Source organism: Pelobates fuscus, chromosome 13, assembly GCF_036172605.1.
Source record: "Pelobates fuscus isolate aPelFus1 chromosome 13, aPelFus1.pri, whole genome shotgun sequence".
NCBI lineage: Eukaryota > Metazoa > Chordata > Amphibia > Anura > Pelobatidae > Pelobates > Pelobates fuscus.
This window is the reverse complement of record NC_086329.1, coordinates 26091683-26105964: the sequence shown is the minus strand read 5'-3', so window position 1 is coordinate 26105964 and position 14282 is coordinate 26091683. Positions and strand designations below refer to the sequence as shown.

The window sequence follows — 14282 nt, the reverse complement described above, 5'->3', positions numbered from 1 at the left end:
GGGTATACCCTCGTACCCCAGGATCTGGGGATCAGTGGGAACTTTGTTGCGGGTGGCTAGGAAGATTTTGCCTCCAGTTTGCGCCGTTTTTCCGGCCCCAAAGCGGGAGCTCAGACAGAGCGTGTCTGATCCCGTCGGCGGTCCTGTCCCGCCCCCCAGGTTAAAGGATCTTAACATGTATAGCTTGGAGGAAAGACGAGACAGGGGAGATATGATAGAAACATTTAAATACATAAAGGGAATCAACACAGTAAAGGAGGAGACTGTATTTAAAAGAAGAAAAACTACCACAACAATAGGACATTAGTCTTAAATTAGAGGGGCAAAGGTTTAAAAATAATATCAGGAAGTATTATTTTACTGAGAGGGTAGTGGGCGCATGGTATAGCCTTCCAGATGAAGTGGTAGAGGTTAACACAGTGAAGGAGTTTAAGCATGCGTGTGATAGGCATAAGGTTATCCTAGATATAAGATAAGGCCAGGGACTAAAGAAAGTATTTTGAAAATTGGGCAGACTAGATGGGCCGAATGGTTCTTATCTGACGTTATATTTTATGTTTCTATATTACCTACAAACTTAGTAGGTGAAGCATGTTAATAATAGTGGTCTACATTTTACGTTTCTTAAATTAAAGAGAGTCTAAGCACCATAATCACTTCTGATGCCTCTGGAATCCACAGTTTAGAAGAATCTTTTCAAAACTGCTTTGACCCAGAACGGGGATAAGTCCTGCAGCTTATTAGCACCATAACCACTACAGTGAAATGGTACTTAGACTGCTCCATTAGTAATATTGAATTACCTAATGTTGTCTTTTTTTTTTTATCTTCTTCTGGCTGTTTGTTGCCTATTTAGACAAACATGGGTAAAAAAAAAACAGCAAAACTAAAGTTTGTCACATTCACAAATGTCAGCTTTTACCATTGATCCTAAGGAGGCGAGAAACCTAACTCAAAGCAATTTCCAATTGGGTCACAATGGAGGTAATCCGTAACAAATGTTAATAATAGCAACAATAACGAATATAGTCCTGGAATCATGAGATTCATTAATTTGCTTGCATTACACCCAGCCTTTTTGATCTCCATTCAATGGAAGTATTTAATTGGATATCTATGATGTCCATCCTCCAACCTGGTATTATCTAAAGTTAAGACACAATGCGTTCAGAATCCTGGCTGGATGCTTCATTTGTGCCTAGGCACATTTCCCTGACATGGCAATGTTTTAAAGGGACATGATATGTGCACCATAACCACTTCATGGTGATGAATTGGTTTTGATGTTTAGAGTACTTCCTTAACTTTTGAATGGACATTTCAGTTATTGGGTACACGTGTATTTATTGTGTCATTAATTTTGCTGTGCTATATTTTAGCTTGCAGTTCTTTTTAGCCCTTTAATTGATGCAACTGAATACAGACGAATTGTTAGTTGACATCACTTGTGCGCATCATTAAGTTGAGGAGGTGTTTAGGGTGTTTGTTCTTCAAATAGTTTGGGTTATTGGTTATTTGCCACGAAAGTAATTTCAAGTCCTTTGAGTTGGTTAAATTGTTGCTTGTGATTCAACGTGAATGACAAATTTAAGGTGAAAATAAAATCACCGTGAATTCATTCTGAATTCTTACTTTAGTAAATAAACCATAAAATGTCATCTATACACCGTGCTAGCAGAAAATAATTAATAGATCTTTCTCCCACCTGTCTGTCAATTCTTTGGCATATACTCTATGCCGAAGAGTTTTCTGATAAAGGCTAGCAGAGGAGACTTCTCCACACATAGCAACCACAGCGCATGTGCTGTGGCTGCTATGGAAACTCCCTAGGCGATAACAAGGAGTAGAGGATGAAGCCAAGCATGTTGGCGGTACAGAAGAGATTTGACCTGCTTGTCAGAAAGCATCAGAACAATGGGATTGTGATTGCAGTGACATAATTAACGACTCATCAGCAGTCTTTCCAGGTGTCAATCAAGGTGAAATATGCAATTGTAATTTGCAAAACAAAAAAAGAGACGTGTTAATAATGTTAGCAAGGAATTTGCTAATTTTAGGCCTAAAAAATAAGAGATGGAAAAATAGACAAGTTTGACATTTTTTTCAGCTAAATAATTTTGCATGAAATGTTTAACTGAGTTGTGTAGCGGATCCCCGGGTAACCCGACTGGTTACCTCCTCTAATCCCCTTCCTTCAGACGGTTAGGAACCATGTAAAGTACAAATAGACCCATTTCCCACCAGTAACTGGACGACACACAGTCCTGGAGGTACAACACAATTTTATTGGCCACACACGGCTTTTATGCATAAACCCGTGCAAGGGGTTTTCCACACAAACATCCTCCCCCTCCCTGGGACCCTCCCCCTGTTCCCTTTGTCCCCAAAGCCTGCCACTGTGAACACAGGGTTTCCCACACTAGCTGCCAGGAGGTCCTCTTCCCAGCAGCCTATGTGCCTGCGAGTCCAGGCGCGGGGAAAAGGGACCATCCCTTTGTCTCCCAGACACAGAAAAGCCAGCCCTGCCGGCACCGACAAGCCCGCCAACCTAGCCAGTGCCCCATGAGTGTCCCCACCAACCTCAGGGGACCTCACAGCGGCGCCTTCCTGGACCAGACTCCGCTCGCGAGGTCCCTGTGTGAAACCCGGCAAGGGAAGCATCTCCTTTCAGGATCCGAATGCTCCCTCTGGACGGCTTTCGTCTATACGAAATGGCGGCCACCCACGGGAGCACTCATTAATTACTTCCCTTGTGGTTTCACACTTATGTTGCAAGTTCAAACGTTATGATTAATTGGTGTGAATGTTCCAATGGGGCACTGGGATGGTCATCGTTTGGGAGACAAATGAGTCTGGAAAAAATCTTTGAATGCTCCCCCTGGTGGCGACCACCCAGGGAAGCACTCATTAACTGTTTCCCTTTGCGGTTTGCAGTTTGACACCTATGTAGCGAGGTGTGTATGTTCTAACCTAACATTCTAAATGAGATATCGGGGTGGTCCCCGTTCGAGAGGGGAATGGATTCCCTTCGTGGAACACCTCTCAAACGGGGAGCGGGCACAATAAACAAAAGAATGGGGAAAAAACACAATGTAAAGACAGGCAATTCATGGACAGGCAGTGGGTCCGCCACAAATTGTTCATTTGTACAACTTCTATGTTTATTGAATTACCACCCAAAATATTATTTGCATATATGCTCCCTTCAATCTCCATAACACAATAGGGATCACTTTACGTTTCTAAATGATTTCTTTAAAAATTATTTTAAAAAAAAATCTAATAAAAAAATAAATAAATATGTAGTATACAGTGTTTTTTTTAGTGTGTTTCACAAAAATGCTGACAAATTATGTGAATCTATTTCCCAAAAAGTGGGTGAGCCTGTTTTACAATCAATTACTCTATTTTGGGTGTGTGAAGGATTCTAATTCTTTAACATTTGGACCAATAGGAAGATCTTGCCCCCAGCCCAAAAAAAAAAAAAAAAAAAAATGCTGTATATATATCTGCCAACCTACCCTTCCCTTAGGTATCACATTCCTGTGTGATTAGTATGACACGTGTCATTAGCAAGCAATGTATCCAACTCCTCTTTAACTCAGCATATAGTTGTATAGTTTACAAAAAACATAATTATGGTTAAAAAAAAAAAAATAGTACCAGAAATGAAAAGATTAATAACTAACACAATTTCTCGTGTTTTATAATTTAAAAATAATAATAATAATAATAATACAAATATATATATAGTTTAAACCAGAGATGGTAATGGGTATCCCACCAATTTTTGTAGGACTTCAACTTCCGTGATGCTTTGCTACACTTATAGGAAGCCCTAGCCTTACAACATCTGGGGGTGCTCTCTTTTTCTGTCTGAGAATGGATGGTGATTGATGTTTTTTAATACCAGTAGCAGATCTAGCAGCCTTGAAAGAGCTGCAGCCAATCCCAGTGCTGGAGGAGGTGGGTTGGGCTGGGCCAGGGCTCCCCCTCCCCTGTAGATACTGATCTCTCACTTGGTTACATTGTAGCGCTGGCTCCACGTTCTGGATCTGCTGCTGCTGCTAGGGGATCCACAGAACCACCACAAAGTCCTCAAATCGGAGACCAGAAGGCAAGCAGGGGACAGGGATGGATCATCATTACGACGGGCAGCACAACGATTATATGCAACCAGAGGAGGATTGGGATAGGGACCTCCTGCTGGATCCAGCCTGGGAGAAACAGCAGAGAAAGGTGAGATCAGAGGGAATGAGGGAAGGATTGCAGTGATCCGGCCCTGCTACATGAACCTACCTAGCAGAAGGAAGCTCTGGGGTTCTGAACATTCTCTAAACCGATCTAGAATGTATCAGATCACTGCTCACAGTTCCATCCTGACATTACTGGTTCTGGATGCCTTTAATAATATATTGTATGTGCAGGGAGCCACATGGTTGTGATCAATATATGTCTCTCTGTTCATTCTAGTTTCATTGCAGTTGAGAAAGTAATTTATAGAACACTGCATTCAACCATCACAGTTCAAAGGGATATATTTTATTATCGTTATATATTTTCTATATCACAATCATAGTTGAAGAACATTTTTTTTTTCTTCTTTTTTTTTTTGCTAGACATGAGGGTAATTAATGGAATGATATCGCCCCCTTTCTGGTCAGGATGAGCAGAATTTGATGTAAAGTTGGTTAGAGAAAAAAAAAAAAGTTGCTGTGAAATTGCAGACATATCCTGTCTTTCTAGACTGGAGGGAGGGTGTGAATTTGAGCACAGGTAAATGTGGCAGCTGCTCTAGAGCGGTTACTGATTGCAGCTATGCAGGATGATTCTAGAGTGCAGCTTATGGATGAATGAAACTACCTAACTGTGCTATGCTTGAGAGGCTCTAGAACTGCAACCAAGAGGCTTTTAACACTAATCCAGTTTCTGGGTAGATGCTGCTATCATCTAGATTTTTGTTAAGGCCTCCAGTAATCACCTTTCTGGCTGAGGATGATGGGCATTTCAGCGAATCAGCTGACTGGCCCAGCTTTCTCAGTAATACTTTCTAGAATAAACCACCAAAAGGGGATTTTCTATTATGTGAATTGTCTGGAATTTAAAAAATGTATCCCAAAATAACCGAAAACGTAGCAGATTTAGCAAATATTTCAAGTTTGGCAACATGGCCTTAGAACTTGAAAAACACTTTACATTTTCAACCATTTTATAATTAAATCCATAAATCCTGAGCGTATTATCAGCTTCTAGGCCTGTTGATAGGGTAGATATTAGCCAGCTCATCACTTCAGAGTTCATGAAGGAAGTGTCCTAGATGAAAGGGGTTATTATAATTAAGTTTTTTGTAGTTTGTTGTTTGTCTTATTATGTGGTAATACAGTTTGGCAACTGGGAATATAAAAGTTAGTTCTCTGCAGTATGTGGAATAAAGAGATTTTAAATGGAGTCTATACAACACTTCTTGTTACAGGTGTAGCTACTCCTAGATCAAAGAGATATTATGTTATTTATATTTTTTGAGGTAAAACCTACAGTCATATGCTTAACTGTGCCTTATTTTAAATATAATCAGAATATACCAATGGCTGAAGATAAAAGTTGGCCAAAAGTCAGCCATTTTATTTTGGTAACATTTGCCACTCCCTTATGAATTCCCATCAGTTTACAGTTTAGTGTTAAGATTATTTGCTGAAGTATGACTGCACTAAACACTTAATATTATTGAATTGAAAACTAAATAGCAAAATTCAAAATCAAAACGGACAGCTACATTCCCCCCCCCCTAAATCTGTAATTTTGTCCTGCATCTTACAGTTTTGATTTCAACAGTTTAGTGAATAAGCCATCTAGTGTTTTATAAAGTTGTGATGAATTTGCCTCTCTGTCGCAAACTTTAGGTCAAAATTATTTTTACAAAATAAACGGGTCTGGCTTTTAGCCACCATTTTCCTAGATTTATTTAAAAAAAAAAAAAAATTGGAAAAAAAAAGTCTAACTTGAACAGACATGTTGAATAGATAGTGATTTTCTTTACCATCAGTTTTCTAGACTATCTCTGTTCGGTTAATCATTGCTGGCAATTTATATATGAAGGGTGTGTGATTGGTGGTAAAGTCTGAAGCCTGGGTGTGTTACTGAGTACATACCTTGTGACAGTACTTTGGATATGTATTGAGCTGATCACGAAGAACACAAGGAGTGATTGTGTTTTATTATATGAAGTTATCTGTAAAACCGGGTCTGTCTGTCTGTCTTCCTGTAGCAGGAGGGGTAGAAACATGCAGTTGAGTTATTGCTGGTTTATGGCGTTTTGCTTACTGCTACATCTGGTATATTTGTATAAATTAATGACTTGCTGAAATAAGCCCGGAAACACCCAAAATCCCGTAAAAGGGTTTAATATTAAATAATAAAAAATCAATAGTTTTCAACAGTCCAGACTTCTGACTCTGTATGTGTGTATACATAAACAAAGACATTTGTATATCTGTCTATTGTCAAATGGGGGGGAGGGAGGGGGGGAGAGGGACTTTTTATGTCACCCAATTTGACAAATTTCGCCAGTAATTAAAATTCAAGGGTTGCACAAACCATATTTATATTATGATATAAGTAGTACTTGGTTGGCACCATAGCCACTACAGCCCGCTGTGCCCTCCTACCTTTTAAAAACGGTTTGACAACTTACCTGGGGTACACCAGCCCCTGCAGCAGGTACCTACTGCACTGAGCTTGGCCTATTCTGTCTAAGCACAAATTAAGCAGATCCATTGGTGTGAATGTGTCAAACAGTATTTGAATGGATAGATAAACACAGGGGGTCCCTGAGGCACTCTCAGCTGTCCCCTCACTCGCTGTATTGCTGGGGCTAAATTCCAGGCATGGGCAACCTTCGGCACTCCAGATGTTTTGGACTACACTTCCCATGATGCTTTGCCAGCCTTATGGGTGTAAGAGCATTATGGGGGATGCAGTCCACAACATCTGGAGTGCTGAAGGTTGCCTATCCTAACCCTATCACTGATGTTCAATTATGGCTGTAATTGTCTTTGCTAATGCCAAACTTTAATTTACAAATTAAAATATGACCAGCACGGGGCCAGACTGCCAGTGCCTGGGGACCAAGTTTTATTTATTTAATTATCTTTTACTTGAAAGCCTTTTGAATGGGTTGGTTTGAAAGAAAGCACCATAACCACTACAATGGGTTATGACGCTTTACTAAATGACCTGTAATTTCCATTAGAAGATGGAAGCATGTTAGAATTGCATTACAGCTGCCGAAATACACGTTTTTGTCTAATCTTTTTTTTTTCTGTTCAGTTTTCCTAGCTATATATGAGATTGTGAGAATTGTACCTCTCGATTGCATTTATCTATCTTAAACCTGCATAGAAACAATGACCTCTTAATCATGTACATGTATGCTCATTCATGGTAAAAGAAGTTTTGTTGTCATAGCAACAAAATACCAACTCTTTTTGTGTGTGTGTGTGTGTTCATTCTACAATTGTTGATTGAAAGTATATGCTGATGGATCTGTTTAATATCCTTTTTAGGGCTGCAGCACTCAATGTCTGTTTCCTGAAACCCATTTCTTCATCTGTGTATTATGCTAGCTGAAACGCTAGGAAGTGTACAGATGATTTGTTGCATATATTTTGTATTTTTAAATATTTATATTGAGGTTGCTCAAGGTACTGGCCACAGTTGTTGCTGCAATGATAGTTTAAGTGAGATTCTAGCGTCCCATCTCCCTTAAACTTAGCTGATTGGCTAGCAATGTTTATAGATTATATTCTAGAAGTTAAAGGCTTGTATGTGCATAGTGTTTTATGAGAGATTTACAGCTTATGTGATTGTACACAAATTATATTCATCCGTAAATGCCATAACTGCCACCAATGTGCTTAAATAGAAAATTAACAGCCGTACCACGTAGCCCGTAAACCACTTTATGGTATGTGTACAGCAGTCCCACTGTAAACGGCAGGAGAGTCTGGAGTGGTTAAGAGGTCTCATCCATTTCCTGATTGCTGAGGAATCTGGAGAATTGCAGCATATCAATTATTTTCAGAGGCAGTATTCTCCCTCTTCCATACGGCAAAAAAATAAAATAAAATAGAGGTATGTGTGTGTGTGTGTATATTAGGGATCGACCGATATTGATTTTTTAGAGCCGATACCGATACCGATATTCTGTGAACTTTCAGGCCGATAGCCGATATAATTTGCCGATATTCTGTACATTTACCACTTTGGAAAATAAAAACTATTTCTAAAGGTAAATGCACAAAATATACATGCCACGTGTAGTGGATGCAGTGTGTTTAGACAGGGGAGCTGTGTATGTTTGTGTAGTGTGTGTGTGTAGGGGATGCAGTGTTTGTTTAGTGTGTGTGTAGGGGATGCAGTGTTTGTTTAGTGTGTGTGTAGTGGATGCAGTGTGTGTTTGTGTAGTGTGAGTGTTGTGGATGCAGTGTGTGTTTGTGTTGTGGATGCAGTGTGTGTTTGTGTAGTGGATGCAGTGTGTGTTTGTGTAGTGGATGTAGTGTGTGTTTGTGTAGTGTGTGGGTAGTGTGCGTAAAGTGAATGCAGTGTGTGTGTAAAGTGAATGCTGTATATACTAAATGCAAAGTGTGTGTGTTTGTGTAGTGTGTGTATATAAGGAATGCAGAGTGTGTGTATTTGTTTACTGTGTGTATAGTGAATGTAGTCTGTTTATATAATGCAGAGTGTGTGTGTTTGTATAGTGTGTGTATATAATGCAGAGTGTGTGTGTAGTGTGCATTATATAAACACACTACACAAACACACACTGAATTATATAAACACACTACACAAACACACTGTGTATATAATGCAGTGTTTATATAATGTAGTGTGTATAATGCAGTGTGTTTGTATAGTGTGTGTATAATGCAGTGTGTTTGTATAGTGTGTGTATAATGCAGTGTGTTTGTATAGTGTGTGTGTATATATAATGCAGTGTGTGTTTGTATAGTGTGTGTGTATATAATGCAGTGTGTGTTTGTATAGTGTGTGTGTATATAATGCAGTGTGTGTTTGTATAGTGTGTGTGTGTATAATGCAGTGTGTTTGTATAGTGTGTGTGTGTATATAATGCAGTGTGTGTTTGTATAGTGTGTGTGTGTATATAATGCAGTGTGTGTTTGTATAGTGTGTGTCTATACAAACACACTGCATTATATACACACACACACTATACAAACACACACTGCATTATTATACACACACACTGCATTATTATACACACACACTGCATTATTATACACACACTGCATTATTATACACACACACACTGCATTATTATACACACACACACTGCATTATTATACACACACACACTGCATTATTATACACACACACACACTGCATTATTATACACACACACACTGCATTATTATACACACACACACTGCATTATTATACACACACACACTGCATTATTATACACACACACACTGCATTATTATACACACACACCGCATTATTATACACACACACACACACTGCATTATTATACACACACACTGCATTATATAAACACACTATTCAAACACACTGAATTATATACACAGTGTGTTTGTGTAGTGTATGTGTATAATAATAGTGTATGTGTGTGAGGGGGCATTTTTATTATTTTTTTTTATATTAAATTAATATTTTTTTTATATGTTTAATTATTAATTTTTTGTTGTCCCCCCCTCCCTGTTTGTTGCCTCGCCAGGGAGGGGGGGCCAGTCAGTGGCATTGGCTTAGGGGGGGGGGGGGGGGGGGGGGGGCGGGCAGCAAGCGTTTACTCACCTCCGTGCAGCTCCTCCAGCTTCCCAGTGTAAATCTCGCGAGACCCGCGGCCGTCAGAGCTGGCCGCGGGTCTCGCGAGATTTACACTGGGGAGCTGGAGGAGCTGCTGGGAGGTGAGTAAACGCTTGCTGCCCGCCCCCCCAGGACCGCCGGGCTTGTAATGAGCCTGGCGGTCCTGGGAGGTATTATCGGCAATATCGGTATCCCTATTGGCCGATACCGATATTGCCGAAAATACCGAATATCGGCCGATTATATCGGTAAAACCGATAATCGGTCGATCCCTAGTGTATATGCCTCTCTATCTTTGTAGAAAAGGGTCCACGCTCAGGTGTTTATTAAGGTGTTTTATTCAAATTTGTGCGTTCCATCCAGTTATGCAAAAGATCAACGTTTCAACCTTTTTTGGCCTTCTTCACGATCGGGAAACCTGGAAGATGCATCGAAAACCACGTGACAGACATGATGACAGGTTGCTTGTGTTCCATTATGTGCTAGGTTACTAAGAAACTGATATACATTATGGAATACTGTTTACCACACCAGAGTTTCACATAATTAACATTGAGAAGTGATCACTCTAGTTTTTATAACACATTCAGTTATTGATCCTTCTGCATTTACACACACTTTAATTTGCTAAGCATTTTCCCAAATTATCCACACATCTCGCAGGTTTGGCTACTGTCCTCTTTACTGTATATATCTTTCCATGTTAATTATGTCAAACTTTGGTTCTGTAATGTATACTCATTTCTCGATCACGTGAATCATCAACACGCCTCTTACGTGGTTATCCACGCACTTCCGGATTTCAAGATCTGTCGTTAGCTGAGCGCACGCTATTGGTTAATCACTTTATTCCTTTTAATTAATTGCCATTATCTGCTTTATATTGGTGATCTTGAGAAAGGCCCAAACGGGTTGAAACATCGATTGTTTGCATAACTGGATATAACTCACAAATTTTGAATAAAATGCCTTAATGAAGACCTGAGAGTGGACCCTTTTCTACAGATCTATCGCAACGCAGGTTTGGGCATATATATAATAATTTAGTTTTTATTCCAGCTCTGTGAAAGTCAGGTGGATCCTTCTCTGGGGAAGTCATTAATCCTGATTACTTTTATTCATTCAGATTCTTCCCTATGGGCAGCATTGAGGGCACCTGACAATCTAGGGGATCCGGTAATCACATACCTTGCATGCTGCCGCTGGACATGAAATTGATATTCGTCCGGACCTCACAGTGGCTGTCTGTCAGCTTCGAGGAGGCAGGGAAAGTGCAAAGATGCATCTGTGGACCAATATGGCTTCACTAAGGGGGTCTGTCACCCCAAACTTACATTTCTTCAGTTGTTTCATCATCTTGTCCCTTCTCTCCAGTTCTTTTCTTCTTTTCTTCCTTTCTGGTCTATTTCTCTTTAAAAACAGAAAACTAAGTAGAGTGTGCCAATAATTATAAGATGGTGCATCTGGAGTGGGGGTCCAGCGCCATAAATTATAAAGAATATAAGCTACACACAAGTGATATTTGGTTAAAGGGACACTATAGGCACCTAGATCATTGCATCTCCTTGAAAAGGTTTGTGTGAAGCTCACCCTCTCTGTTTCACCCTGTTCTGAGAAACTGCGCCGTTTACATTGCAGGGTAACGTCCTCCTCCAGTGACTGTCTTCCTAACACCAAACTGAGTTTTACTCCGTGAGTCGACATTGGATATCCTCAAGCTTTGCAAGAAGTAGTCGAACATTTTAAAAATTCTCTATAGGAAACCATTGATTTATTGCTTCCATATGGGGGAGCTTTAATGCAAGAGGTAGACCTGGAAAGAGTTAAGTGAAAAAGTTTTTTTTTTTTAACCCTTTTATTCACCTGGCGGCGGATAGTGACCGAATAAGTTTCTTGAGCAGAGACTAGCATTAGGAATACAGGCTTGTGTTCCATTAAAATATACAATTACGCCAATTGCGGAACTAAAGTAGATAAGGGCCCTGGTGCAAGAATGTTTATGGAGCACCCTTATCAGAAAGGTGGCCAAATTGTAGATCCCCATCAGTTGCACGACTCCCACAGGGCTTTGCCAGCTGGGCATCTACCTTTTTTACACATTCTTGCAGGGTTGTATTTAGCACTGATCCGTGTTTGTGTGTTGGATTGTAAGTATGTTTTTTCTATGGAGTATGTGTGTTTTGTATGTAGTGTGGGTGTTTTAATGCAGGCCTGCATTTATTTGTGTGTAGTGTTGGTTTTAGAGGCAGAGGTGTGTTGATGTTTGAATGCAGGTGTGCATTTGTATGTATGTATGTGTGTGTGTGTGTGTGTAGTGCTGTGACGTATGCACCTATTTACGTACACTGCCACACACACATTGATACTCATGCAGATACATACAGAAACACACACAGACATATATATGCTGGCCAAAATTTTAGCAATGCTCCAGTTTTCTACCGTTTTGGATGCAAGAGGCTGTTGTGAGTTAGGGGCTTGGTGTGTTTTAGCAGGGAGGAAGCGCATGTCCATCAGGTGGCCCTAAGTGCATGGGCACACAATAGGCCCCTCTTGACATGCAGGCCTGGGTGCAGCCGCACTGGTAATAGTTCCACTGCTGATGATACCCCACATGTAATTTCCCCTAATCCACCTCAGAGGGATTTCATAGCTAACAGTACAGAGCGCTCTGTGAGCATTCTGTAATGTGGGGATGTAGCATGCAATCTCCCTCTCATGCTGCAGCTTGTGAATCAATCAGTAGGCAGAGACCTGACTCTTTATGCGGATACACTCAGAATCACTGAGCAATTGTGCTCAGCCATGGTATTTAAATTGACTTTACTTTGAACACTGAACATATCTCCTCTGTCAGTCTGACAGCGGGTACCCTTTAGGTATTCAATGATTTTTGGGACTCCTTTGTACCAGCGGGGATTCTACCCAGCTAGTACCTTTTTAATGCATGGTCTATGCCGTCAATGGGCGTTAAACCGTCATGTGGTCCTTAAGTGGTATACCCACTAACATTTTCTAATTGAGCTGCTGTGGAGTTCAGACTGCAGTGGATTTTAGAGCACATATATAACTTTTCCCATATTTGCTAACTTAAAGACGTATAAAATATTAAAAAGGGAAAAAAAAAAACAATTGATATAATTTGCAAAAAGTGTCCGGATGATTGCTGGAAAGCATTGTGTTCCAAGGACTGGTGACCTTTCTAGAGTCAGAGGCCTTTAACCCCTTACCTTTCTAGAGTCAGAGGCCTTTAACCCCTTAAGGACCAAACTTCTGGAATAAAAGGGAATCCTGACATGTCACACGTCATGTGTCCTTAAGGGGTTAAGAGGCAGAGAGTGTCAGCCGATGCTCAAGACTATTACCGATGCCCTATCCAAAGTTTTCTCATTGAAGCTGGGCCGTGAGGAGGAGACAGAGGCACCTTGAGGACTGGCCCCATCTGTGGCACTTTGGAGTTAAACAGCTCATTTAATCCATTAGGGTAAGGTGGCGCCCAAGAACTCCAGGCACCATAACAACTGAATTAATATTAAGTTGTTATGGTGCCCAGGATGTTTCTTTAAGCATTAACATTGTACTTCTACAACCGTGAAGGGATCTCCCTTCTGGCCACCCGTGACATATGGAGAATTTTACTGGTCATGGTCAATAATGGGGCTAAATAAGCAAGAATAACTGTGTGGCTGTTTTCCTATTTTTGACATTGCAGCTATAGAGAGATTCTTATAAGTGAACATCATGGTAACTTTTTACAAATTGATGACCCAGGCAATTACATGTCCCCTTCTGCTCCTCAAAGACGTTCTGCCAGCATGAGTCTCCTACTTATCTTCTAACTGGATGCTTTACACAGCCCAGCAGCCCCTAAACAAGTAAGACCATTCTTTTTGGAATAGGATCTTAATAGTCTGCCATTAACGGGTTAAGATAATCTAAGGATGGGGTCAACTCCTTTTTATGGACACATCCAGGTGTCCTCTTACACTGAGGATCTAGTTACCAGATTCCAACACCTGACCCCACCAGGTAGAGCCTTGCAGCTGTACAAGTAGACACGGCACACAAATGTCTGCATGTCAAGACACATTTATAGAGTAGGATGCTATTCCTACAATCGGTGTAGGAACTGGAATGCAATGCATGGATAGCGAGCGGTTGGTAGCTCAGTATTGTAGGTTTGTGTGGCTCCTGTCAAACGTGCGTCCTGCAGGGGAGACACTAGGCACAGCCCCACTGCACACTTCTCAAAACTGTAGGAACTGTATTTGGATTAAATGTCGTAGCATATGTGTTAATAGTACCCTGGGCTGATTGTGTGAGGTGTGTAAATATTTAGACATGGGATGGGTGTTATTAACTGTGATTTATTTATGGCACGGTTTGTTAAGTAGAAAGTTAAGGGTAGCTGGGAAATATTTACATGTAGTTTTGGGGTG

General features: G+C 40.5%; 1 protein-coding gene across 3 annotated transcripts in view; it reads left to right on the top strand.

The window, feature by feature from the left end:
* The first annotated feature begins 4003 nt into the window (after positions 1-4003).
* Positions 4004-14282, top strand: part of ACTN1 (actinin alpha 1) — an 87565-nt gene continuing 77286 nt past the window's right edge. For 2 of the 3 annotated variants that reach the window (XM_063439593.1, XM_063439594.1), the window contains exon 1: positions 4004-4239. In XM_063439593.1, coding sequence (XP_063295663.1) covers positions 4135-4239 — 105 coding nt within the window. In that variant the 5' untranslated portion in view covers positions 4004-4134. The remainder of the gene's footprint in view (positions 4240-14282) is intronic. The other variant, XM_063439592.1, reaches the window with a different exon arrangement.